This window comes from Mus caroli, unplaced genomic scaffold, assembly GCF_978045245.1.
Source record: "Mus caroli unplaced genomic scaffold, Mus_caroli_1 scaffold_8, whole genome shotgun sequence".
Classification (NCBI taxonomy): Eukaryota; Metazoa; Chordata; class Mammalia; order Rodentia; family Muridae; genus Mus; species Mus caroli.
The window spans coordinates 101,249,981-101,277,014 of NW_028227263.1; the positions used below are offsets into that span (position 1 = coordinate 101,249,981).

At 50.9% G+C, this 27,034-nt stretch overlaps 2 protein-coding genes across 3 annotated transcripts in view; both read left to right on the forward strand.

Annotated features, from left to right (window-relative positions):
* The window catches only part of Abcc6 (ATP binding cassette subfamily C member 6), a 55,698-nt gene that overhangs the window by 22,717 nt on the left and 5,947 nt on the right, over positions 1 to 27,034 (forward strand). The window contains exons 11-25 of one of the 2 annotated variants that reach the window (XM_029479113.2): positions 858 to 950; positions 4,127 to 4,330; positions 4,501 to 4,647; positions 6,787 to 6,874; positions 8,393 to 8,465; positions 10,358 to 10,484; positions 10,661 to 10,837; positions 12,664 to 12,831; positions 14,182 to 14,299; positions 17,057 to 17,132; positions 18,983 to 19,109; positions 19,843 to 20,050; positions 22,901 to 23,211; positions 24,235 to 24,434; positions 26,041 to 26,167. In XM_029479113.2, coding sequence (XP_029334973.1) covers positions 858 to 950; positions 4,127 to 4,330; positions 4,501 to 4,647; positions 6,787 to 6,874; positions 8,393 to 8,465; positions 10,358 to 10,484; positions 10,661 to 10,837; positions 12,664 to 12,831; positions 14,182 to 14,299; positions 17,057 to 17,132; positions 18,983 to 19,109; positions 19,843 to 20,050; positions 22,901 to 23,211; positions 24,235 to 24,434; positions 26,041 to 26,167 — 2,244 coding nt within the window. Of the gene's footprint in view, positions 1 to 857; positions 951 to 4,126; positions 4,331 to 4,500; positions 4,648 to 6,786; positions 6,875 to 8,392; positions 8,466 to 10,357; positions 10,485 to 10,660; positions 10,838 to 12,663; positions 12,832 to 14,139; positions 14,300 to 17,056; positions 17,133 to 18,982; positions 19,110 to 19,842; positions 20,051 to 22,900; positions 23,212 to 24,234; positions 24,435 to 26,040; positions 26,168 to 27,034 lie in introns of both variants that reach the window. The other variant, XM_021169207.3, reaches the window with a different exon arrangement.
* Positions 957 to 4,099, forward strand: LOC147003258 (uncharacterized). Its single transcript, XM_085841723.1, has 2 exons — positions 957 to 2,922; positions 2,973 to 4,099. The coding sequence occupies exons 1-2, from the start codon at positions 2,010 to 2,012 to the stop codon at positions 3,455 to 3,457; spliced, it is 1,398 nt and encodes a 465-aa protein (XP_085697849.1). The 5' UTR covers positions 957 to 2,009; the 3' UTR covers positions 3,458 to 4,099.

The window sequence follows — 27,034 nt, forward strand, 5'->3', positions numbered from 1 at the left end:
GCAGAGACTGGAGTTGGAGTGGAGGAAATCTCAGAAAAGCGCAATAAGACTTTTTTTTTTTTTTTTTAAACATTTAGTCTGTTCCCACCACCTTATCTCCTAGGTAACCAGACCAAAGGCACCAGCCCTTACAAGATTTCCCAGGTGGGAAAGATTAACAAAACACAGGTGTCAGGTTAAATGTGACGTTTTAAATAAACTGAGTAATCACTCAGTATAACTGTGTCTCTACTATTGCAGGAGACATTCTTACACTAAATACACACACACACACACACACACACACACACACCTGCCCATATAGCTCAGAAACCACAACGTTGTGGATTTGTTTGTTAATGTGGTGACTGGTAACTCCCCACTAAGAGGTGGGATGGAGGGTAGATTAACAGCGAGCCCTGAGAGGTGGGTGTGGTGGCACATGCCTGTAATAACTGAATTTGGGAGATGAGGGAAAGAGGAGCAGGGGTTTAGGTCAGCCTCAGCAACAGAGAGTGTGCTGGCAAAATGGCTCAGGGGGCAAATTACTGTGCTTGCTGTCGGAGGAGGCAAGCCTGAAGACCCAAGCTGGGTCCTGAAGCCCATATAAATGTGGAAGGGGGAACTGACCCTACAACGTCATCTCCTGACCTCCACATGCGTGCTGTGACCATGTCACCTCAATAAATAATCATTCAAAAGGAGCAGGGATAGGGAGCCGACAAAGTGCTTACTCAGTAAACATGGGGAACCAAGGACAGACCCCTGTGACCTATATAAAAAGCCAGGCACAGCGGCACACGCCTGAATTCCCAGCCCTGGGAAGTGGGGTGACCCAAACCCTTGGAGTCTCATGACGCCCTGCCCTCTGTCCCCAGCTCCTTGGACCCTCTGCTCTCACAGCCGTTGCTGTCTTCCTGAGCCTCCTCCCTCTGAACTTCTTCATCACCAAGAAGAGGGGCTTCCATCAGGTTTGGCATTTGGGAATGCAGGCATCCTGGACAGAGGAACAACCATGGGGTTCTGGTTGGTGACAGAGATAGGGACGGGCAAGAGGAGGCTTTATTTAGGTCTGTCCCTGTCCTGTATTGCCAGACCTGTGACCCTTGGACAAACCTCTGTTCCTTCTAGAGCGTGGCCCCTTCCCACAGTGGCCCCAAGCTGTTGTCCCTCAATGACTCCTGACTCTGAGCCACTTCACGCTCAGCCAGGGGGATGTGTGGCAGCCAAAGAAACCAAATCTCCTTTGCTGATATGGCTTAGTGTCGAAGCCTATGACCCCACCATGGCCTCTGTCACCTGATCTTGCTTCCTTCTTCTCCCCCTCACCCACTCCGCTTCCCCACACAGCCATGCCCAGTCTGTCAAGCCCTGTCTCCTGAGTCTGCAGATTTTATCTCTACAGCACTTCTCCTAGCAGAGATCTCACAGCTGTGAGACTAGAAGCTTCAAAGCACTGAGGGCAGAGGTAGGCTCAGCGTCTCGGGCAGTAGGTGGTGTTTAGGACACCATAAGGGCTGGTGAGATAAAGACAGCAGGTAAAGACAGTTGCTCACAAGCCTGACCACCTGAATTTGATCCCACGGTTCACGTGGTGAACAGAGAGAACCAAATCGAGAAAGTTGTCCCTTGACCTCTAAGTGCCCCCTGCAGCACGCACATGCTTATGTGTATACAAAATAAATAAATGCACATGAAAGCAAAAGCGGTTGAGCCAGGTGTGGTGGCACACACCTTTAACCCAGCATACAGGAGGCAGATATGGGGGGATCTTTGTGACTTTGAGACCAGCCTGATCTACATAGCAAGTTCCAGGCCAGCCAGGACTACTAGTAAGAAACTACCTCAAAGAGAGAGAGAGAGAGAGAGAGAGAGAGAGAGAGAGAGAGAGAGAGAGAGAGAGAGAGCGCACAGGCCTGTCATCCCAGTATTAGAGAGGCTGCAGGAGGATAGTTTGAGGCCAGCCTGGACTACACAGCAGACCCTGTACTGATGAAAGGAGAGGAGAGTGTTTAGGAAAGTCAAGGAAGATGAACTTGTTCCTCTTCACTGTCCCAACCACCCTCTGCTGTCACCTACCTCCCTGTCACCCACCCTCTTCTGTCACCCACCTCCCTGTCACCCACCCTCCACTGTCACCCACCTCCCTGTCACCCACCCTCCCTGTCACCCACCTCCCTGTCACCCACCCTCCCTGTCACCCACCTCCCTGTCACTCACCCTCTGTTGTCACCCACCTCCCTGTCACCCACCCTCTTCTGTCACCCACCTCCCTATCACCCACCCTCCGCTGTCACCCACCTCCCTGTCACTCACCCTCTGCTGTCACCCACCTCCCTGTCACCCACCTCCCTGTCACCCACCCTCTTCTGTCACCCACCTCCCTGTCACCCACCATCCCTGTCACCCACCTCTCTGTCACCCACCCTCTGCTGTCACCCACCTCCCTGTCACCCACCCTCTTTGTCACCATCCTCCCCTATCACCCACCCTCTGCTGTCACCCACCTCCCTGTCACCCACCTCCCTGTCACCCACCCTCTGCTATCACCCACCTCTCTGTCACCCACCCTCTGCTGTCACCCACCTCCCTGTCACCCACCCTCTGCTGTCACCCACCTCCCTGCATTTCACCTCCCTGTCACTCACCCTCCACTGTTACCCACCCTCCCTGTCACCCACCCTCTACTGTCACCCACCCTCCTTGTCACCCATCCTCTGCTGTCACCCATCCTCCACCATCACCCACCCTCTTTGTCACCCATCCTCACCTGTTACCCACCCTCCCTATCACATACCATCCCTGTCACCCATCCTCCATTGTCATCCACCTCCCTGTCACCCACCTTCTGCTGTCACCCACCGTCCCTGTCACCCACCTTCCTATCACCCACCCTCCACTGTCACCCACCTTCCCTATCACACACCCTCCGCTGTCACCCACCTTCCCTATCACAAACCCTCCGCTGTCACCCACCCTCTGCTGTCACCCACCTCCCTGTCACACACCCTCCACTGTCACCCACCCTCCACTGTCACCCACCCTCTACTGTCACCCATCCTCCCTTATCACCCACCCTCCGCTGTCACCCACCTTCCCTATCACACACCCTCCGCTGTCACCCACCTCCCTGTCACACACCCTCCACTGTCACCCACCCTCTTTGTCACCCATCCTCCCCTATCACCCACCCTCCCTATTACACACCATCTGCTGTCACCCTCCCTTCACTGTCACCCATCCTCTGTTGTCACCCACCCTCCACTGTCACCCACCGTCCACTGTTACCCTCTCTCCACTGTCACCCACCCTCTTTGTCACCCATCCTCCCGTGTTACCCACCCTCCCTATCACACACCATCCCTGTCTCCCACCCTCCACTGTCACCCACCCTCCCTGTCACTCACCCTCCGCTGTCACCTGGCCTCCATTCATCAGCACCTTACTCCACTCTGTGACCCTCCCCCAGCCCTCCTGACCTCTCCATACACGCATGCCACCTCCTTGGTTTTGCTTCTGCAGATCCCTGGACACCCTCCCAGTAGATGTCCATGCTGGCTTTCCCCTTGCTAACCAGGTGACCTCAAAGACGCTGTCCACACAGCTGCCCTACAGATTCTTATATAAAACATGAAACCCTAAACCCTTCTGCCTGACCTTGAAGCCCTGCCTGCTGCAGCCTCCCCTCTCCCTGAAGAACCAACTCACTGTCTCCCTTTCCTGCACTCTCCCTGGATTTCTTTTGAGTCATACTGTTCCCTCTCTGAAGGACCCCCTCTCTTATGATTACCTACTGCGGCTGCCTGTTCTCTATGCACTCAGTATCTGCAGCTTCCTGTTCTCCTCATTAAGATCTAGTTCAAGTGACACCCATACCTCCAGAAAGCCTTCTTGGTAGCACCATCACGCCCATTGGTGGCTTCTGATTGGTGCAGTGACAGCAGGCCCAAGTGGCTGAGACAGCGCTGGGGAGGAGTGAAAGCCCAGGGTGAGGGTAGTGAAGCTTAGAACCCTGGCAAAGATACTGGGCTGGGCTGCGCTTTCTTGGGGAAAGAATCTGCAAGGTTTGCAGCAGAGCAACCGCAGGGGCCATAGGGATGGAGAATTCCAGGCTGGTCCTTCTCTTGCCTCCTCTCTCCTGTCTCAGGAAGAACAGATGAGGCAGAAGGCCTCCAGAGCACGGCTCACCAGCTCTATGCTCAGAACTGTGAGAACCATCAAGTCCCATGGCTGGGAGCATGCCTTCCTGGAGCGACTCCTTCACATCCGGGGCCAGGAGCTCAGCGCCCTGAAGACTTCCACCCTCCTCTTCTCTGTGTCTCTCGTGTCCTTCCAAGTGTCTACATTTCTGGTGACGTCATTCTGGTCTCACTGCAGATGCCAGAGGCTTGGGAGAGGGCATGCTTGGGGTGGAGAGCCGGTGCCAGCAGCATTGCATCTTATGGACCGCAGAGACACCTCAGTGGGCTCTGTCCATCGGAAATGGACAGCAGGCTCAGTGCCACCCTTGTGCTTCAACAGGTGGCGCTGGTCGTGTTTGCTGTCCACACCCTGGTGGCAGAGGACAATGCCATGGATGCAGAGAAGGCCTTTGTGACGCTCACAGTGCTCAGCATCCTTAACAAAGCCCAGGCCTTCCTCCCCTTCTCTGTGCACTGCATTGTTCAGGTGAGGTGTGAGGAGGGTCAAGGAGTCAGAGAGCTGGGCCCCGACTCAGCATACCTGGACCACTGTCAGCAGAGGAGGGGAGGGAAAGGGCTAGAGTAGAGCCAGACCATCAGAAGTGGGTCAGAGGGTGCAGCGGAGCCTCAGCAAGCATCCTAGAGAACATGCCACTTTTACACTCAGGAACTCATCCTGGTCCCCTCCTGGAGAGGAGCCCTTTGTTTCTCTGCCTTTTGTCTTTCCCAACACATATCCTGGGACCTGCTGGAAAAGAGGAAGAGTGAATGATTGAACTGCTTCCTCCAGCCCTCCTCCTCCCTTCTCCTCCCCCCTTGCTCCCTCTTCCTCCTCTTCTTCCTCCTCCTCCTCTTCCTCCTCCTCCTCCAATCCTCTTCTTCCTCCTCTTTCTCTTTCTCTTCCTCTTCTCCTGTCTTCTGGCATGTGTGTTTGTGTGTGAGTGTGTGTGTTGTGTGTGTATGTGTGAGTGTGTATGCGTGTGTTGTGTGAATGTGGTGTGTATGTATGTGTTGTCTGTGAGTTTGTATGTCTGTGTGTGTTGTGTGAGTGTGGGGTGTGTGTGCTATGTGAGGGTGATGTGTGTGTGAGTGTATGTATGTAAGTGTGAGTGTGTATGTGTTTTATGAGGGTGGTGTATGTATGTGTGTGAGTATTATGTGTGTGAGTGTGTATGTGTGTTGTGTGTGTGTGTGAGTGCATGTGTATATGTGTGGTGTATGGTGTGTGTGTGTGTGTGTGTCTTCCTGCTCCCTCTTCCATTACATTGACTGAGCCTTGCAGAAAGGGGATGTGGTATAGAAGTCACATTTGTAGGTGAGCTCTTTGCAGACAGTTATTCCCTGCACTCAGATCAGCTCTAAGTTTCTGCATGCTGCACTAACGTAAGGTATAGAGTTACACTCTTAGAAGACAGTTCAATATGAAGTCCACTTGGCAACATGACCATAGGAGGTTCACTCCCACAGCCTATAAGCTCCCAACCACGGGTTATTGGCCAGATTTATAGTAACAGATGTGTGTTTCCACCTATGGAGCAGGCCTGAAATCCAATCAGAAAACCTTCAGTTACCCAATAGCATGCATACCGCTATTGCACACAAGCACATCTTTCCATGGTCATTGGGGCTCACAGGGTTCATAGCCAGGAAGGGAGTCGGTATCTTTCTCCTCGAGCAGCCTGCATAGCACCTCCCTGGTACTATAAGAGTTGGCCAGCAGGGAGGAAGCTACCCAATCAACACCAACTCCATTTCTCCATTCCCTATGACCAAAGTATGTTGTGCCTTCAGCAACAGGGTCTTCTTATTGAGCTTTGGTGGGCACTGAGAGCAACTGCTGTTTTAGGGGTCTCTCTAGGTCAGAGGTGAGGTATCCCACATCTGACACTAAGTATCTTATTAAGTAACGCATGATTTGTGAGAGAAGTACTATCCCTTGTGTAGGGTAACTCCAATTAAATACATATACACACATACCTGCAAGCATATATATACACATAGAAGCTTCTAAAATAGCAGGGTTTCCACTAGAAAATCCTTAGTGATCCCTCCCTCTACCCCACTTTAATTTTTGAGATAGTCTCTTACTGAACCCAGAGCTTACCATTTGACCGAACTGCCTGGCCAGAGAGCTCCAGGGAGCCAGCCGTCTCCACTCTCCAAATGTTGGGATGACAGACATGGGTTGCCGTGACCCGCTTTTACGTGGACTCTGGGGATTTAAACCCAGGTCATTATACTTGCACAGCAAGCACTTTGCCCCGCTGAGCTATTTCCTCAGCTCCAGGCCATCTTGTATTGCAATGATCACCTCCAGTCACCAAGTATAGGTGTGCAGTGGGTGCTCAAGAGCACCCCCAGTGGACAGTTTGGAAGTTACTCCACAGTGTTGCTGGGTGCCGTTGGAAAAGGTGCGGTCCCTTTCTCAGGACTAGTTGGAGGCAGCTGGTTTATTCTGTTCTCTCTCTCTCTCTCTCTCTTTTGACTTGAGGAGCAGAGAAAAGTCCCCACCCATGTCAAGGTCATTGTTTCCCACGAGCTACAGATATTCCAGCATCTAGCAATATTGGGCTGGGTCCCCGGAAGCCCTTCTAGTCTGGTGTCTGGCCCACTCTTGTATTTCCAGGCTCGAGTGTCCTTTGACCGGCTGGCTGCCTTCCTCTGCCTGGAAGAAGTAGACCCCAATGGCATGATTGCGAGTAACTCCAGGCGCTGTGAGTGCTGAGCTGGGCAGGGGAGGGGGACGAAGACACCACAGGCAACATAGATCTTACTGTTGTGTCACTTGGTACCCAACATCTTCTGCCAGTGTACAGTGCTGACTAGTGGAGCATTGTGGGATGCCACCTAGGTGCTCAGAAGCAGGTACCCCATCAAGAACTTACCCTTATGTAGAAGTCTAGAACGAGAACCATAGACATATTGTTAAGCTAAAGACTCAAATCAGCACATCAGTGTAGGGGACTCACACGTGTCCCCCCCTCAATTCCTCTCCGATCTTCACCCTACCTCACCCCCCACTCCCTCTCACCCCTGCTCAATCCTGCCACTTTAAGCTACTGACTGTGTGACTTTAATTAATTGCTTCATGGAAAAAGAGCAGAGAATGGCCTGTCACCAGATGACAGCTTCCCACTTAGTTAATATAATTGAGACATCTGGTCAACCTGCTTATCTGGACCATGCCCACTGGTATTTAAAATCCTGCCTTTGGGATGAATACCTCACCCCAGGGACACATCTGAATTCCAGCTCTGACACATTAACCTCTTAGAGCTTCAATGCCAATCTTCAGGGTCCAAGCATCTACTTTGGGGATTAGGGGAGGCTGTCTTGGAGATCACATTAATTTAAGTACCACAGTTAGGCTAGAACATTTGCAAAATTAATGCATTTATTTACTTATTTAAATTTCTGGCTTAAAAATTAGGAGTAATTTATTTTTATTTTACATGTATAAGGGTTTCACTTGCATGTATGTCTGTGTACCTGTGAGTGTCTGATGCCCAGGGAGGCCAGAAGAGGGTATCAGATCCCTGGAACTGGAGGTACACAGCCAGTTGTGAACTGCCATGTGTATGTACTGGGAATTTAACCTAGGTCCTTTACAAGAGCAGCCAGTGCTCTTAGCTACTAACTCATCTCTCTGGACCCTCCATTTTTTGGCTTTTTGAGACAGGGTATTGTAAACCAGACTGGCCTTGAACTTATTATGAGGCTAAGGTTGGACTTGAACTCATGATCTTTCTGCCTCCACCATCCAAATACTGAGATTACAGACACAAACCATCACACTGAGATTACTTATTTATTTACTTAAATACATAAATAAATAATTTTACTGATGATCTTCATATATAGCCCAAGCTGGCATCACATTTACTCTGTAGCCCAGGCTAGCCTCCAACTCATCACCCTCCCGTCTCAACCTCCCAGGTGTCAGGATTACAGGCATGAGCCACAACACCCAGTTCAAACCTTATTTATTTAAAAAAAAAAAAAAGGCAGCAGGCAGGATTTGAACCCCTGGATGAGGCCACTTGTCCCTGAATTACAATGTCATTGTGGTAGGCTTGCTGTCAAGTCAGTAGGTAGCAGGGCCAGGGCCTTGTAATGCTGCTGGCTGAAAAGATGTTTTGTTGATGGAGCCTTCGAGGCCTTGAACACTGAACACTGGGATGCTGGGAGGATAGTTAGTACCAGCCCTGTAACTGTCTTCCTGTGTCCTGTAGCCTCGAAGGATCGAATTTCTGTACACAATGGCACCTTCGCTTGGTCCCAGGAGAGCCCACCCTGCCTGCACGGGTATGAAACCCCACAGAGATGCTCTTGGCTTATGAGAAAGTGTCCTACCTGGGCCTGGAGGATAGGCTAAGCCAGGCCAGGCCAGGGTTCTGTGCATGGAGGCAAGGGTTCCTGCATGCCACGGCCCTATAGAGGGGGCACAGGGTACCCCACAGAGCATCCCCCATCATGCAGGAGACACACCTCTGTTTCCCACCTGACCAAGAGGAGTCTTGAGGCCCAACCTCACCAGCTGTGACCTCCTTCTGTGCCTCTTGTATCAGTTTCAATGTCATTGCCACCCAGCCCCAAGATACCTCAGAAAGAGAAAGAAAGTCTGGCCATGTGTGTCCACCTCTATCTATACTCTCAGGGGTGGCTACCGAGCACTCGCTTGCTGTGCACAGGCTCTGTTCTGGATGCTGGGGACAGAGGGAACACTGGGGCTCTGCTCTCTTGGGGTAACATTGGATGGACATGGGACACAAGTGGAAAGTCTGGGGAAGGGGCAAAGCTGGTGATGTGGTACTGGTAGGTATTCCAGCTGAGGGCATAACAGAGGTCAGGGGAAGGCTCTTTGAACACGAGGGAAACCAAAAGCAAACACTGTGAGGCAGAAGCATACGAGGCTCAGGCTCTCTCAGTCTCACCCTGTGGTCTCACCCTGTGGCCATCTGGGCTGAGACGTCCTTGCCGCCGGCTGCCCAGGGCCTTGTAGAATGTTTGGCAGAAGAGCTTCTGAACTCCATCCCCAATCAGCCACGGGACAAAAACACCTCCAGATGTTGCCAAATGACCCCACCCAACTAAGGCAAAGTCACCCCTGCTGAAAGCCACTGGGCTATGCTTAAGAAGCACTAAGCTTAAGGTGGTGGCGCACGCCTTTAATCCCAGCACTCGGGAGGCAGAGGCAGGAGGCTCTCATGAGTTCGAGGCCAGCCTGGTCTACAGAGTGAGTTCCAGGACAGCCAGGGCTACACAGAGAAACCCTGTCTTGAAGAAAAAGAAAGAAAAAGAAAGGAAGGGAGGGAGGGAGGGAGGGAGGAAGAAAGAGGAAGAGAAAAAAGAAAAAGGAGGAGGAAGATAAAGAGGAAGGAGCAGGAGCAGGAGCAGGAGCAGGAGCACTAAGGGCACGGCTGAGCGTAACTCACACTCACCGGAACTTCCTTCTGACTCCGTCGAGGCTTGGAAGGGTTATGAACTGGTTTGGTTTTTTGAAACAGGGTCTCATTGTGTAGTCGCGGCTGGCCTGACTCTCACTCTGTAGCCCAGGCTGGCTTCAAACTCAGTGATCCACCTGCCTCTGGCTCCCTAGTGCTGGGATTAGAGGTGGACATCACCACACCCAGCACTGACTTGCTCTTTCACAGGTCCCTGTGGCTTCTGGGTAAGGGCTGGCTTCAGGAGATGGGCAGGAGTAAGCTGGGGAGAGCAGCAAGGCATGCATTGCAAAGGCCTGAGTAAGAGACTACTACAGCCAAGCTAGCACACAATTCCCCTCTGTGTGTGCATGTGTGTGTATGTGTGTGCATGGATATGCATACAGTGGCAAACATGTAGACACACACATGTGCTCACATTTGCATACTAGCTATGCATGTGACTGTGTATACTGTGTCTGTGGCATGTCTGTAGGTGTTTATGTGGCAGGTACATCTGATGTGCTCAGACCGCAGAAGAAAGGCAGTTCAGATAGCCAAACACGGATCAGGCAGGAGAGGCCCCGTGTATTCTCTTAATGGTCTCCCCAAGGTCTGAGTAGCCGGATGGGGTGGGTGTGTCTGGAGTTGCAAGGTCTGAGTGGCCGGATGGGGTGGGTGTGTCTGCCGGATGGGGTGGGTGTGTCTGGAGTTGTCTGCTTCTGTACACACCCAGGCTTGGCCTTTAGGGCTGCATCTCCCCTGGGTTGTCAGGATCAACCTCACCGTGCCCCAGGGCTGTCTGCTGGCTGTTGTGGGTCCAGTGGGGGCTGGGAAGTCCTCCCTGCTGTCTGCCCTGCTTGGAGAGCTGTTGAAGGTAGAAGGGTCTGTGAGCATTGAGGTAAGACCGTCCCCATTCCTCCCTGCCCCGGCCGCTAAGGTGTATTTTCAGAGATGCTGCACGCATGTCTTCCCCTCACAGCCAAGAGCCCTCCATTCACTGGCTCAGCCTCCCTCCCTCTGAGCACCCAGTTTCCCTACAATCCTATGAACTACCAACAGTAAGAAGTGTTTCAGGGTTCCGTGGCCTACGTGCCTCAGGAGGCCTGGGTCCAGAATACCTCTGTGGCGGAGAATGTGTGCTTCAGGCAGGAGCTGGACCTGCCCTGGTTGCAGAAAGTTCTAGACGCCTGTGCCTTGGGGTCTGATGTGGCCAGCTTCCCTGCAGGAGTTCACACCCCAATCGGGGAGCAGGTGAGGAGACCCTGGGATCTTATGTCTCCCTGACCTGAGGACAGGAAGATGGGGGAGAATAGGGACAGAAAGGGGGGAGGGAAAGAGACCCCAGTTCAGGGCCAAACATACAGCACTGTTCAGTTATTGAGGAGAAACTAAGACAAAGGGAGAGCAGAGTGCCTGCTGGGTGATGTTAATCAGTCTGCTTCCCCTCTCTTGGCCTCACCAATGTATCTGAGCAGAGATGGTCCCCACACAGGACACAGGCATTCGAAGCTATAGAACCAACAGAATCAGAAAACTATGTGCTAAGGACCAAATCTGGCCCACTACTTGTTTTTGTAAATAAAGTTTTATTGGGACACAACCATCTATCCAGTGACTTACAGTCTATGACTACTTTTGCTCTCAGATGTCAGAGCTGGGTAACTGCGACAGACATCAAATGGCCCTCAAACTTTACAAGAGGTTACTTCCTGACCCATCCTGGAAAGAGTGGGCTGGCCCCTGGATTAGGGAACTGAGGCTCCATCCTGTGGATCAGACCCAGCCCTTTGCAGATTCTGAGCAACTGCTTCACTTCGGAGCTACAGCCCCTACTTTGTTTTTGTTTGAAATGGGGCCTAGCACATTTGGGGAGGGGGTTCCATTTTTTTTAGACAGTGTCTCTTTGTGTAATAGTCCTGACTGTCCTGGAACTTACTATGTAGACCAGGCTGGCCTCTAACTCAAAGATATCTGTCTGCCTCTGCCTCCTGAGTGCTGGGATTATGTACCACCATGCCTTGCTGGGGTCTAGAACTTTTGATCCTTTTGCCTCAGCCTCTTGAGTGCTGAGATGACAAGCGTGTGCCACCACACCTGGCTCAGGCCCCCTAAGTTTCCATTCCTTCTCCCTTTAGACCGATCCCAGCCTAGGGGATAGAAAGCACTGTGCCAACAGGTCCTCACCTAGTCCCTCTTCCCAGAACTCTCAGGTTTCCCCATTTTCCTCAGAGTCAGAGCAAAAGTTTTGACCATCCCCATAAAAGCTTCCATGTGAGCCCATTTCTCGCTCTCCTTCCTCTCTGGTCATACGTCCCTGGTCCTCTCTCCAGCTACAGGACCCCACCATGCACACTCATAGTCCAGGGCCTACATACATGTTCTTTCCCAGAGGGACACACAGGGACATGCCCCCTCCTACTGTCACCTTCAAGGGCAGGCCTGCCCTCGGCACCTTTCCCAGTGCACACTCATTAGAAAGGGTCAGAAAGTGTGGGACCTGGTTCCTCACTGATAGAGCCCTACAGCCAGGTATACCCCAGTAGAGCAGTTATGGGTGAGCATTGGCTGAATACATGGCTGGATGAAAATAAGGACGGGATGTGTAAGGCGACGGGGAGTAAGTGGTGTCCTCAATGCACATGTCAGCTGTGGGGAAGAGGGAAGCAACACTGGGCAGAGACAGGGGGGAGTCATAACCTGGAAGGGGAGATGGAGAACAGTGCACACAGTGTCTCTGGAAGGGAGGCTGGGAAGGGGGGAAGCAGGCTCAGGCCAGCAAGGGTCCTGGATCAGTGTTTCCAGCCAAGGGTGACCCAAGGCACCTTAAGCTGTCACCGGCTGAGTGAGCAGGGCTGTCCCTTACCTATGTCATTCTGTTGTGTTGCTGTCCTACTTTTGTTTTTTGAGACATTGTTTCACCCCGTAGCCCTGGCTGTCCTGGAACTCACAGAACCACCTGCCTCTGCCTGCCAAGTACTGGGATTAAAGGTGTGCTCCACCACTGCTCCGCCACCCCCTGGCCATTCTGATGTCCCCAGCAGATGTGCATCTGAGTCCCTGTCTCCCTCTGTTCCCAGGGCATGAATCTTTCTGGGGGCCAAAAGCAGCGGCTGAGCTTGGCTCGGGCTGTGTACAGAAAGGCTGCCATCTACTTGCTGGATGACCCCCTGGCAGCGCTGGATGCTCACGTCAGCCAGCAGGTCTTCAAACAGGTCATCGGGCCCAGTGGATTGCTCCAGGGTACGGTAAGTGAAGCTGAGGAAGTCCTGAGAGTTCTGTCCTAACCAAGGACCATCTCATCAGCCCTTCTTGAGTCCAGTTTTCTTCTTTGTATCAGTCAGTTTTTCCTGCAACAATGCTGTGTAACAAACAGTTTCCCAAATCAGTGGCTTACACATATTTTTCTCAGGAAATGTGTAGTTAAACTACCCATAATGTTTCAACTTTATGATGGTCTAAAATTGGTACACATTCAATTTTTTAAGATCTGTAAATTTTGATCCTTCCCTGTAGCCCCAATACTTTCTCACAATGCTAGTTGTGGCTGTGAACTGGGGCTCCATATGTTGTGCATCTTGAGGAGAAAGAAGCAAGCTCCGAGAAGTACCTTGTGGCAGAGCCTTGGTGCTCAGCGTATTAAGTGTAATACATTCCCAGGATGGTATATGGCTCAGTGGTAGTATTGCATGCACAGAGCCCTGAGTTGCACCCCCACATTCATGAACCAGTTACATGATGTATGCCTGTAATCCTACCTGTTGGGAGGCAGGATAATCAGAAATTTAAGGTTATCCTTGATGGCTTGGCTAGCTTTAACTGTTAAGATAGCACAGACTAGTCATCTGTGAGGAAAGCCTTGATTGAGGAATCTCCTAGATCAGAATGGCCCTTGGCCATGTCTGTTAACTGATGTAGGAGGCCCCAGTCCACTGTGGATACCACAACCACTGTCTCTAGGCACATGGTCCTGGGCTGCACAATGTAGCTAGCTAAGCGTGGTCCTTTGAGGGCGCCACCCAACCAGCCACACCCTCATGTCTCCTCTGTACTTCCTGGGCTGGGAGTGAGTGCCCCGGTTGGAGGTAATACCCCATGGAATAGGAAGCAGGCAGGCCTACCTGGACTTCCCGGTGATGGACTGTGACCTCGAAGTATAACCCAAATAAATCCTGTTCTCCTTTAAGTTGCATTTTTGGTCACCGTGTTTGTCACAGCAACAGAAAGGCAGTTAGAACACGTGGCCACAGAGTGATTTCAAGACCAGCCTGGGCTACATGAAACCCTGACTCAAAAAAAAAAATTTTTTTAAATGTATTTCCACTTGTTATATTTTGAACCAAAGGTGAGTTTCTCAGATGACCCCATAACCCCATTAGAATGAGAAGCTCTCGAAGGTTGGCCTTAAGCCCACATCCTCTAAATTTGCGATACCCCCACTATTCTCTTCAGGTATAGTCGTCTCCAGAAGAAGTGCAGGTACATAGGAAGGGGCATTCCCACTCCCTGACCTGGGGACCCTCCAGCGTGCATAACTTCTGCCCTTCCCTGCCCAGACTCGGATCCTTGTAACACACACGCTGCACATCCTGCCCCAGGCTGACCGGATCCTGGTGCTGGCCAATGGGACTATCGCAGAGATGGGCTCCTATCAGGACCTTCTGCAAAGGAACGGAGCCCTGGTGGATCTTCTGGATGGAGCCAGACAGCCTGCAGGTGAAGGAGAAGGATGTATTGTCTGGGCATCGTTGAGTCTCTGTGCCTGGCTCCCTTTGGGAGAAGGCTGCAAGGGTCCCACTGATGTGGGTGGAGTACTTAACCATACCCATCTTGAGGGCCCACCTGGCACTGCAGTCCTGCACACAGGCCACCCCTCCCCAATGAGGAGCCGAGGACACTGCCTGGGTCCCCCAGTGTCTCTCATCATACTCTTGGTTCTCTGCGTGTTTATGTGTGTAGGTGTACATGTGTGTTCCAGTGTGCTTACCTATGTGGTTGGAGGCCGGAGGAGAATCTCAGCTGTCAGTCTCAGCAGTAGTCCATCTTGCTTTCAGGGTCTTTTATTGGGATCTAAGGCTCCCTGATTCTGCAGGACTGGCTGGCCAGTGAGCTCCAGGGACCCTGCTGTTCCCACCTTCCCAGGGCTGGAGTTACGGGCATGCACTACCATGCCTGGCTTCTTTTTTAGGTTCGGGGTTTGGGGCTTGGGTCCTCACACTATGAGATAAGCTCTTTACCAACTTGGCCATTTTCTTGGCCCTAATTGTACAATATTTTACTTGAGGACACCAGAGCCGTCCGAGGTGGGGACGGCCACTACTACCCTTGTACAGACAAGGAAAATGAGGACTACACCTGTGGCCCTAGAGTAGCAGCCAGTGTCTATGCTCAGAGATGCTAAGAAGACACTCCAGAGAGCTTTCCTCCTAGGATCCTCTGCATTCCAGAGGGTAAACACCAAACTTCCCGAAGTGACATCGGCCACAAATGCAGTGAGAAATACCAACTAGCACACTTCACTCATTTCTGTTCAGCCAGCATGGGACCTAATTGTCTCCATTTCACAGTTGAAGAAACTGAGGTCTGCAAGTTAAGAAATTAGCCCAAAGTTACATATGTGTATGGCTTGTTGGCAACAGGGCTGGGCTACAAAGCCAAACTGCTAGGTGCCAGAGAACATGTTTTAGAACTGGTAGGACATGTTGTCCTCCATTCCCCCCACATCTCAACTCCTGATTTAATGTTATCCCCACTCTTGGGTCCTGCCTTGTCTAGAAACAGCATTGGCCCTAAATGATAGACTGGGGAGATGGCTCAGTTGGCACAGAGCCTTGCAACAGAAGGACCTGAGTTCAGTCCTTGGCATGCATGTAAAATGCTGGGTGTAGTAGCGCACACACATGTAATCCTAGCTTTGGGGAAACTGAGACAGGAGGATTCATGGGACTTGCTGCCCTGTCAGCCTAGCCTCATGAGTTCCAGGCTAGTGAGAGACTCTGTCTCACAAAACAAGGTACACAACACTCAAGATTGTCCTCTAGGAAGCTGAGCGTGGTGGCGCACGTCTTTAATTCTAACACTTGGGAGGCAGAGGCAGGTGGATTTCTGAGTTCAAGGCCAGCCTGGTCTACAAAGTGAGTTCTAGGACAGCCAGGGCTATAGAGAGAAACCCTGTCTTGAAAAACCAAATAAATAAATAATAAATAAATAAATAAATAAATAAATAAATGATTATCTTCTAGCCTTTACATGCATGCATACACATATATACATGCATGCACACATATGTACCCATGCACACACACACACACACACACACACACACACAAAGCACCTGTCTTAGTTACTTTTCTATTGCTCTAATAAGACATCAGGACCAAGACAACTTATAGAAGAAAAAGTTTATTTGGGGCTTACAGTTCAAAGGCTGAGAGTCCATGACCATCATAGTGGGGAACATGGCAGCAGGCAAGCAGGCATGGTAGCTATGAGCTAACATCTTGAAACACAATTCACAGGGCAGAGAGAGAGACTGGGAATGACTTGGGCTTTTGAAAATTCTCAAAGCCTGTTGCCAGTGACACACCTCGTCCAACAGGGCAATGCCTTCTAATCCTTCTCAAAGAGTTCTAACAACTGGGGCCGTGCATTCAAATGTATGAGTCTCAGGGAGTCATTCTCCTTCAAACCACCACAGCACTTAACAGTTGACTCACAGTGTCATTGGTTTTTTGTTTGTTTGTTTGTCTGGTTGGTTGGTTGGTTGGTTTTTTTGAGACAGGGTTTCTCTGTGTAGCCCTGGCTGTCCTGGAACTCACTTTGTAGACCAGGCTGGCCTCGAACTCAAAAATCTGCCTGCCTCTGCCTCAAGTGCTGGGATTAAAGGCGTGCGCCACCACCGCCCGGCACACAGTGTCATTGTGATTGAGCTTAAATGGTACCTTGGGTACAGAACTTGCCCATTTGCATTGGACAGCTTTTGCTGTGACAGGGCTGTGTAACAAACACCATCCTTAGTTCAGTGGTTTGTAACAGCAGCTACTTCTTGTCTGGAGCGAAGCTATTGTATTTCTGCTCAGATTTCTGGCCCAACCTGGGAAACATCAGCTAAGAGACTGACTATCGCTGGGGGAATCTGGCATCTGAAGGGTCGTGTGAGTTAGCTAGGAAAGAACATTCTAGGCACAATGCACTGCTGGGGCACGTGTGTTGGGGACCTTACGCAATAACCACGCTATTTCCCAACTCTATAGCATGCGCACAGTGTTTTCTGAATGAATGAACGGGGGTGAACCAGTAATGCTTCTGGTGACCCCGGGGAAGAGCTGAGAGCTAGGGAAGGTGGTTAGAGCAGCAGCAGGAACCGTGCTAGGAGATGTTTGCTCAGAGAGGTAGACGCACCCCAGCCAGGAGTATCAAAGCCAACATCTGGACTCTACAGTGTGGCTTCCCTGACATCCTTAACCCTTGCAGGAACACACGATGCAGCTACCAGTGACGACCTTGGAGGCTTTCCTGGAGGTGGGAGGCCCACATGCAGACCAGAGAGGTGGGTTCACGGGTGCTGAGCAAGGGGGGCGGCCAGGTTAAGGCCAAAATGAGATCTGCTTGTGGCTTCTGTGCCTCAGGCAGAGGGGACAGCCAAAATCATTTATAGAGTGCCTGCTTAACACCCCTATGGGCTCAGGAATGAATGATTCATTCACCCCCAAATGACCCATCAGTCAACTGACAGTGATAAGCCTCCAAATTGTCACTTCTAAGACCAGTCCCTTGGAGTGGGCCAATGTCAGTGATTAAAGCAGGGCGGGTTGGCTTCCAGGAGAGCCTCTCAGCATGACTGGAAACGGCTGTGCTGGACTGCACTGTTCCAATTTTGCCACGCAGGTTGGGCTGGAATCTGGCCAGAGCACACAGGTAGGGGGCACCAAGAGGGAGTCCACTGCCCCCCTTATTACCAGTCCCCTGCAGCCAGGGCACATGTGGACTCAGCATCGACCTGGGCTTTGACAATAGGTCACTGTGGACCGGGCTTCTATACCAGCAGTGGGGTAGCATACAAGGGAAGCTGAGGGAAGCTTTGGGCCTGAGGGATTCCGAGGATGGGGACAGATCCTCTGACATCATGGCCACCCCGAGAGTGCTCCTGAGAAGTAGGGCAGTGCACAGGAACCTGAGTAAGATCAGGTAGACGTGCACATGTGGATGTGGGTGTGGATTGTGATGGGGAGGGAGGGAGGGAGGGAGGGAGAGAGGGAGGGAGGGAGGGAGGGAGAGAAATGTTCATGCATGTCTGGATGAATAGAATGAAGGGAGTATGGAAGAGCAGATGGTGGATGCATGAATGAAGCATTGAAGGAAAGGTAAAGAGGCATGGATGGATGGGCAGATGGAAGGATGCTGGGCTGGATGGTGGGGGGAAGGAAAGAAGCAGAGATAGATGGATAGAAAAAAGGATGAGTGGGTAGATGATTCTTGAGAGACAATAAATGACAGATAGATGCTAGGAAGACAATAAACAGGTAATAAATGATAGAGATCCCCATCTTGAATCTAGGGAAACAGAAGCACAGAATAGTTAAATCAATGCCCTCCTCCACAAATGACAGGAATATGAATGTCTTTAGCATGAAAAGGTGAAACATTGACATTCAGACAAGCTGGACCGACAGGTCTGAGGGCAAACAGCAGGGACAAAACAATGGAACAGGAGCTAGGGCCAGAGTGGAACCTCAGAAGACAGAGTTTCCTGTGTGGATAGCTGCTTTAATCTGGTGAAACAGCATTGGGGACAGGCTTAAACAAGATTCTAGAGTGATGGAGCTGAGTGTCATGTAGGAGGAAGTGTGGTGCCTGGATCATGCACCTACCCATGTTATCTGTCCATGCACCTACCCACCCATGCATTCACACCCACCCATGCGTTCACACACCACATGCATTCACACCTACTCATGCGTTCACACCCACCCATGCATTCACACACGTCCATGCATTTACACACACCCATGCATTCACACACACCCATGCGTTCACACCCATCCATGCATTCACACTCACCCATGCATTCATACACACCCATGCATTCACACTCACTCATGCGTGCACACCCTTCCTTTTATCCATCCATGTGACCACTTCTCCTTTTTTCTATCCATCCACCTTGTATCTATCTATCTTCTGTCTTCCTATCTATCTACACTTTTTGTCCATGCATCCATGCGGCCATCTTTTCTATCCATCTGTCCATGTGTTCATGGATGTGTAACCCCCTCCCTCCTTCCTGGGTGAATGAAGAGCTAGAAAGAATCCTGCAGAGCTCACTGGCTACCTTCAGAAGGAGCTCACAATCCCCATGGGAAGAGATGCTAACATGTCCTGATTTCCTTTAAACCATAGGCCCAGGCTCACAGAGGCAGCCCCTGTGAAGGGCAGGAGCACATCTGAGGTACAGATGGAGGCTTCTCTGGATGACCCTGAGGCCACAGGATTGACAGCAGAAGAGGACAGTGTGCGATATGGCCGGGTAAAGACCACTGTTGTTGCTTCAGTTCTAACACACCTGGGAGGTGCTCACCTTTCTCAAGTACCTACTGTGGGCCAAATGGGATTGTAACCTTCCTGATTCTTTTTTTTTAATATTTATTTATTTATTATATGTAAGTACACTGTAGCTGTCTTCAGACACTCCAGAAGAGGGCATCATATTTCGTTACGGATGGTTGTGAGCCACCATGTGGTTGCTGGGATTTGAACTCAGGACCTTTGGAAGAGCAGTCGGCGCTCTTAACCGCTGAGCCATCTCACCAGCCCCCTTCCTGATTCTTAATCCTCACAATATCCCACCTCACCTTGGTCCCTCAAAAAAGCCAGCCAGCAATAGCCTCATTATAAAGATGAAGGAGCCAGGGTGTATATGGGCCAATACTTGTCTCTATAACCAACACTCAAGACTAGGAAAGTCCAAATCTGAAATCCACAGTATCATCTCTCTCCTTCCATACTGCCTCGATCTGTCCCTCAGTCCACTTTATCCTGAACCCATACGTGCATCCCCTCAGCCATCCTTCATTCATCTACCCACCCAGACATAGCTTCCCACATGGTCTCCAGCAGGAGGCTCCTGGGGCAGGGGTGTGTAGGGGAAGATGGCATGCCCAGTGAGGCTCTGTTAATGCTGTCTTTGGGAACCTGACCTACACACAACTCACTCTCCTCTCATTCCCTTCTCTGCCACCCCTCCCTTACATGTCTCATAGGTGAAGACCACCATATACCTGAGCTACCTGCGGGCGGTGGGCACACCCCTCTGCACCTACACCCTGTTCCTCTTCCTCTGCCAGCAAGTGGCATCCTTCTCCCAAGGCTACTGGCTGAGCCTCTGGGCCGATGACCCGGTTGTGAATGGGCGGCAGATGCATGCAGCCCTGCGTGGCTGGGTCTTTGGGCTCCTTGGCTGTCTGCAAGGTACCCGTGTCAGAGAGCATGGCTCAAGCCCTGTCTCTCACCCCAAGTCTTCTGTCCTTAAATGTCTGCTCAGAATGTCCTAGGACCAACCATCCCTGAGTCCTTAAGTGTAGCTGGAGGGAAGAGGGGCCTAAGGACAGTGCCTTACTGCTAAGAAGGAGTCTGTGAAGTTTGCTAGTGAATGACTCAATCTCCTGCCAATCCTCAAGGCTCAGCCTCCGCCCAGACCATACCCCTTCCCCGGCACACGCTCCGCCTCCTTCGCTGCACTCATTTCCCCCTTTCTCATTTTTCTGTTCCTTTACTCACTCATCTTCGGTGTGTGCATGGACACATAAACACCACAGCACGTGTGTGTTCACGCCTGCCAGAGTGCGTTCTCTCCTTCTACCATGCTAGTCCAGGGTGGGCATGCTCAGGCCACCAGCCATAGCAGCGAGTCCCTTTCCTATTGAGTCTTCTCACCAGCCCAGCTTAATTTATTATTTTAATCAGAGGCAGTCTTTCCTTCCAGTCCAGCCTGACCTCAAACTCAAGATCCCCCTGCTTCAAGCTCCTACATGCTAGGATTACAGGTCTGTACCACTACAGATACAATAATAAATATTGTAATGATGCCATTAGCCCAGGCTAGCCCTAGCTAGGTAGCCAACCTGAAGCTGTGTGCCACCCAAATGGTCCATTCGAGTAAACCATAATGATAATAATTAATGATAATAATTGATAAAATAATGATAATGATAAAATTATAATTTTCATTACATAATAAAGTATATAATAATATATAACATATATAATACAGCATGTTATATATCATATATTTTATACTTTATATTATTATATAATAATAACTATTATTATTATTACTGAAGTGATTGCAGGTTTACTTCCGTCACAAGGCAAGGTGAAAAGAGCTCCCATGTGGCCTCTGCCAGGGGCACCAGGCTGCAAAGTGATATTGTCATATTGCAACACCAGATCATCTAAGCCAATCCTGTGACCTTATGTGGAGTGGCACTGGCTTATGGTTTATGTAGATATCCCCACAACCTCCACACTCAGGCTACTGAGCAGCCATGTCCCTGCAAGGACCGGCTACAGTGCCCTTGCATAGAGCATTCTCCTCCCTATTCCAGTCCACACTGTCCTGACCCCCATCCCCCATCCCCCTATGTGTCAAACATGGCCACAGTGAAAAGAAAATGCTGCTGGGCACGTGGGTTTGGCCCCTTCTGAAAGTTGTTTGAGGTAGCCAGAAATCGTGACATACTCCTATAACCCCAGCTACCTGGGAGGCTGAAGGTAGGACCAGTGCAATTTAAGACTATCCTGGACTCAAGGACAGCCCAGGTAACTTGGTGACATACCATTGCAAAATAAGTAAAATGGGGGACTGGGGAGATGGCTCAGTGTAAAGGCTCCTGCCACCAAACCTGTTGACTAGTGTTTGACTCTTGCAAGTCATGTGGTAGAAAGAGAGATCTGACTTCCACAGGTGGTCTTCTGACTTCTACACACATGCTATAGCAGGAAACACACACACATACACACACGCACACACGCATGTATGCACGCATATACATGTATAAAATAAATGTGATTTTTTTTAAGTGAGAAAAGGTGGACTGTCTGAGGATCTAGCTTAGTGTACAGTGCTTGCCTAGGATGTGTGGAGCCCTGAGTTCATTCCCTAGCACTACAGACAAAAAGCGGCTTCAGCACGACCCACTAGGACAGTTGCCACATCAGCGAGATGCTGTCAGCCTTTGTCTAGCTTGAAAACAGGCACGTCAGCCCTGGCTTTAGGAACCCTTACAGTTTGTAGACCTGTCTGCCACAGCTGGGAGAAGTTACTTGAATGCAGATGGTCGTTTAAGCCAGACAGACTATGAACTGTCAGTCAGACAGGCTGGAATGAACCATTTAGGTGGCACGCAGCTGCATGTTGGCTACCTAGCTAGGGCTAGCCTGGGCTGGTGACATGCCCCATAAGTCTCATCACTCCAGAGGTGGAGGCAGAAAGATTAGGCATTCAACTTATCCTCTGCTTCATCACAAGTTTAAGGCCAGCTTGGGCTACACACGACCCTGGCTCGAAAGAAACAAAGCGCACCTGTGAACTATGCAGTCTCTAGAATCACCACATACTTAGGTGGACCATCTTAAACCCAGCCAGCTGTGGAGCTGGTTCCTGGAGAAGGCTGGGGGAGCTCCTTGGGAGCTGCCGCGGGGAGGGGGGAGACCTTGGGAGCAGGTGCAGAAGATTCAGTAGCACGCTGCTGGCAACAGGCCACCTCAGCATCCCCAACACTGCACTTCACTCCAGCTCAGCCTTCATGAACAGGAAAGGTTCTGATTGGCCCCTTTATGAGTCAGGTGATCACTAAGAACCAATCACAGAAAGTCCCCATGGTTGGTGCGCTCTGATTGGCTAGTTGAGTCACGTGGCTGCCTACACTGTACAATGGGGCTTTAATTGACAGTAGGGTCACCTTAGCAGTGCTTCTCCCCTTGCAATCTTTCCCAGCTTCTGGTGGCTTCTAGACCCTTGTTTTCCTTAGCTGTTACTGCTACTCCGATCTCTATCAGTGCTTGTATCTGTCTTCTGCCTGTGCCCAGTTCTTAGAAGGATATAAAGAACAGGTGTAGGACTCACCCTAAATCTAGAATATTCCTTTATTGTACATATGAAACTCATATTTCTAAATAAGGTTGTATTTAGAGGTAGGTTTGAATTTGGGGAGACATTATTCCCCCTCCGGCAGTGCATCTATCACATCATGGTCATCCCGGTGCTGGGAGACCCGCCCCAGCCCAGCAGTGGCTTCCACCCCAACTCTCCCTCTACAGCCATCGGACTGTTTGCCTCCATGGCTGTGGTGTTCTTGGGTGGAGCCCGGGCCTCAGGCCTCCTTTTCCGGAGCCTCCTGTGGGACGTGGCTCGCTCTCCCATCGGCTTCTTTGAGCGCACGCCAGTCGGGAACCTGCTGAACCGCTTTTCCAAGGAGACAGACACAGTGGATGTGGACATCCCGGACAAGCTGAGGTCCCTTCTGACCTACGCCTTTGGGCTCCTGGAGGTCGGCCTGGCAGTGTCGATGGCCACGCCTCTGGCCATTGTGGCCATCCTACCTCTCATGGTTCTCTATGCTGGATTTCAGGTATGGGTCAGAGCCCAGGGCTAGCTGAGGTCACATCTATCAGTCCCCTGCCTCTGGGCAAGACTCAGTGGGAGAGATTCTGCAGCTTGCTAAGGGATGGAGAGACTAGAAGCCCCATCCCCTCCCAAGAGTTCCTCTATGTCTAACATTGGATCCTAAGGCTGCAATGTCTCCTCCCATTTGCACACTGCAGGGCACAATGCTGTATGGGTTGGATTATATTGTATTAAGATATCTGTTTGGCCGGGCGTGGTGCCGCACGCCTTTAATCTCAGCACTTGGGAGGCAGAGGCAGGCAGATTTATGAGTTCGAGACCAGCCTGGTCTACAAAGTGAGTTCCAGGACAGCCAGGGTTACACTGAGAAACCCTGTCTCGAAAAACCAAAAAAAAAAAAAAAAAAAAAAAAAAATCTCCAGAGCTTTGCCGCCTGAGTGGACACACAGCCTGGCAGTCTGGACTGCATGGGACACTCAGCTAGTTGATCTTTAAGAAGCTCAGGCTAGCCGAGCCAGGCCTCAGTTTGTACATGCTTTTGCAAGAGGACAAGCAGACCTCAGCTGCCCTCTGCTCTGCCTCGTACCGGCCCCCACAACCTCCCCAACACCAAGGAAGTCTTTCATGAATCCAACCCAGGAAAGATTTTGATTGGCCTGTGATGGTCATGTGCCTGTTCTAAACCAATCATAGGGCCAATTCTCTGATCTGCTAGGCTGGGCCATGTGACCATCTATATATCCAGGGCAATTTCTGAGGGTACCTCCTTCCCAACCCTCCTGTTAGCAACCATGACTGCTAGTGGCCCCAGCTGCCCAGGTCATCTCTCAGTCTGCGGGACTTTTGGAGTTAGGCAGAGAGAGCTTGAACTGGGTCCCCTTGCTAGATTCAGCCCCTGTCAGATCCCCCTGCTCCTGAGAAGGCAAGCAAGGGGCCCGAGCAGGCCCAGCCAAGGGCATCTGCTGCTCCTTGTGCACTTAGAGCCCCCTCTCTGTGTCTCTGCCCCTCCTCCCCTCTCCCACCACAGAGCCTCTATGTGGCCACATCTTGCCAGCTGAGACGTCTAGAGTCGGCCCGCTACTCGTCTGTGTGTTCCCATATGTCTGAGACCTTCCAGGGCAGTCTGGTGGTCAGGGCCTTCCGGGCCCAGGCATCCTTCACAGCTCAGCACGATGCTCTCATGGATGAGAACCAGAGGGTCAGTTTCCCGAAACTGGTGGCTGACAGGTAGGATGAGCCTGGGATCAGAGTAGACCTGGAACCCACTCCCCACAAGAGCTATACTCTGTAGTTAGAGGGGTCACATGGCTTGAGGACAGTCACACAAGCTAGGGACCATCTGAGGCTGAGTCCTACTCAGAACATCTGAACACACGGAACAGCCAAAGTCCCTGGCAGTCAATGGGTTGGAGATACAGAAAGGATGGTTGCCAGGCAACCATACCAACCTCTGTTTCCTTGATGACAGGGATCTGGTATCCTTAATCTTTCATCACCTTTTGGGACTAAGAAAGAGCAAGACAACTCCTGGTTCTGCCAGTTGCGAGCTGGTAGACCCTGAACAAGTTATACAACCTCTCTGAGCCTCATTTATTCAACTACTGCCACACTCAAGGTGGCTTTAAGGATTAAATCGTTACAGGGAGTGCTTGCCACATGCCTGTCACTGCTCCAGCCCTTCTTGAGCCTTAGTTTTCTCAGCTATCAAATGGGTATCAGTATCCTTCTCCCTTCTCAGGGACACGAGAGGCTCTTGTCCAGGCTAAGTCCCCGGCTCAGTGAACACGTCCCAGCTCATAATGCATGCTAGCTGTTGAATGGATGAATGGTAGAGCAGGACGCAGCGAGGTAGATACACTGTGCCCATCCTTTGAAAATGCATTTGTTGAGCACATGCTTCATGCTGAAGTATGGACTGGAACTAGAGCCAGGGATGAGAAAACAAGATCCTTGTTGCCATGGAGCCCAGGGACTCTTAGTGGTGACAGTAGTTGCTGACATTAAATGATTTGGCTGGGAAGAAAATCATGGGATGGAGGTCAGTGCATGAGGAGAAACAGAAACACAGGGTGGGCTCCCCGGAGAGGGCACGTTGGAGCTGAATGCACTTGAGGATGGGAATGTGGCCTAATGAGGAGACAGGCCAGGGCTGCTTGCCTTGCAGGTGAGAGATGTGCTCATCAGAGCTCACTGTATAACGAATCCAGGCATAGTGACATAAGCTTGTTGTCTCAACACTTGCAAGGCTCACTGGCAAGCCAGCCTAACTCTCTTGCCAAGTTCTAAACCAGCCAGAGACCCTATCTCACTGGTAGAGCCGGGTGGTGTCCTTGCACCTTTAATCCCAGCACTCAGGAGGCAGAGGCAGGTGAATCTCTTGAGTTTGAGACTAGCCTGGTCTACAGAGTGAGTTCCAGGACAGCCAGGGCTACACAGAGAAACCCTGTCTCATAAATAAATAAATAAATAAATAAATAAATAAATAAATAAATGGCGAGTGACACCTGAGGAAGGACAGTTGAGATTGTCCTCTAGCTTGCACACACAAGTGTACATGTAGTTACATGCACACCAGGGAGGTGACTGGTGAGGAACAGGCTAGACCAGGGGTAGAAAATATACCTCTCTAAAACAGGAAGCTCTATGGAATACCCAGCATGTGTCAGGCCTGTAGCTGAGTCATTGGGTAAGACAGAATAGTGGTACCCCTCCTCCTGCAGTTAGGTCCCATTGCAGGACCTGGGGGGCGGGTGAGCATTTACCATGACCAGTCCACACTGTGCCCACTAAAGTGGGCCCTGCTGGCCCTGCTGAGCCCGGTTTCCCTTCACAGGTGGCTGGCTACTAACCTGGAGCTTCTAGGGAATGGCTTGGTATTCGTGGCTGCTACATGTGCTGTGCTGAGCAAGGCTCACCTAAGTGCCGGCCTCGTGGGCTTCTCGGTCTCCGCTGCCCTCCAGGTACTCCAGCATCTTACCCCTGGCTGGAGGTGGGTCAGATCAGAGATGGATGGACCCCTGCAGGAGTAGTTCCAAGGACTCCTGAGTCTCTACTGCCCAGAACTAGGGAAGTACACTTGTCAGGGAACTTTGAGTGACCTCAGGCAAGTAGCTCAAGACCCTCTATGTGCCCATCTGAATAATGGGCCGGCACTGCCATTTCAGACATCCTGTAGATTAGCTGAGACATGTGAAGAGTGTTGAGAGCCAGTTTCCAATGGTGTGTCTGTTGTTAGCTCTTGATAATATGCAGTGTTGGTCACAGTGTCTGTCCACAAATGCACACATACACACACTCTCTTATACACACATTCTCTCTCCTTTTTTACGCACTGCTTATACACACTCTTAAACACACTCACACACTTCTCCTCTCTCTTACATACTGCTTACACACTCTCACACACTCTTACATATACATTCTCTCCTCTCTCATATACATTCTCTCTCTCTCTCTCTCTCTCTCTCTCTCTCTCTCTCTCTCTCTCTCTCTCTCATATCTACACAGGCAATATCAGATAAAAAAAAAAAAGTTGTTGCCCTGAGAGCTTTATAAGTTGCTGTTCAAATCTCCTTTAAGGGTCAGTGCTCTGGGCAGAGCCAGCATTAGGAAAAGCCATGAAAGGGTCATGTGGCAGCTGCCCCAGCTGTATCAGGCTGGCACAGCTGGAGAGGGCGAGCCAGAAGAAGGAGTAGAGACAAGGCAGGGCCAGCCATGGAACTGCTCATAGGTCCTGGCAAGGCGCTTGGAGGCTCAGAGTGAACATCTGGGGAGGCCTAGCCCCTCTGCGGAAGCTGCCTGAATGGAATCCACAGACCCAAGTCTTG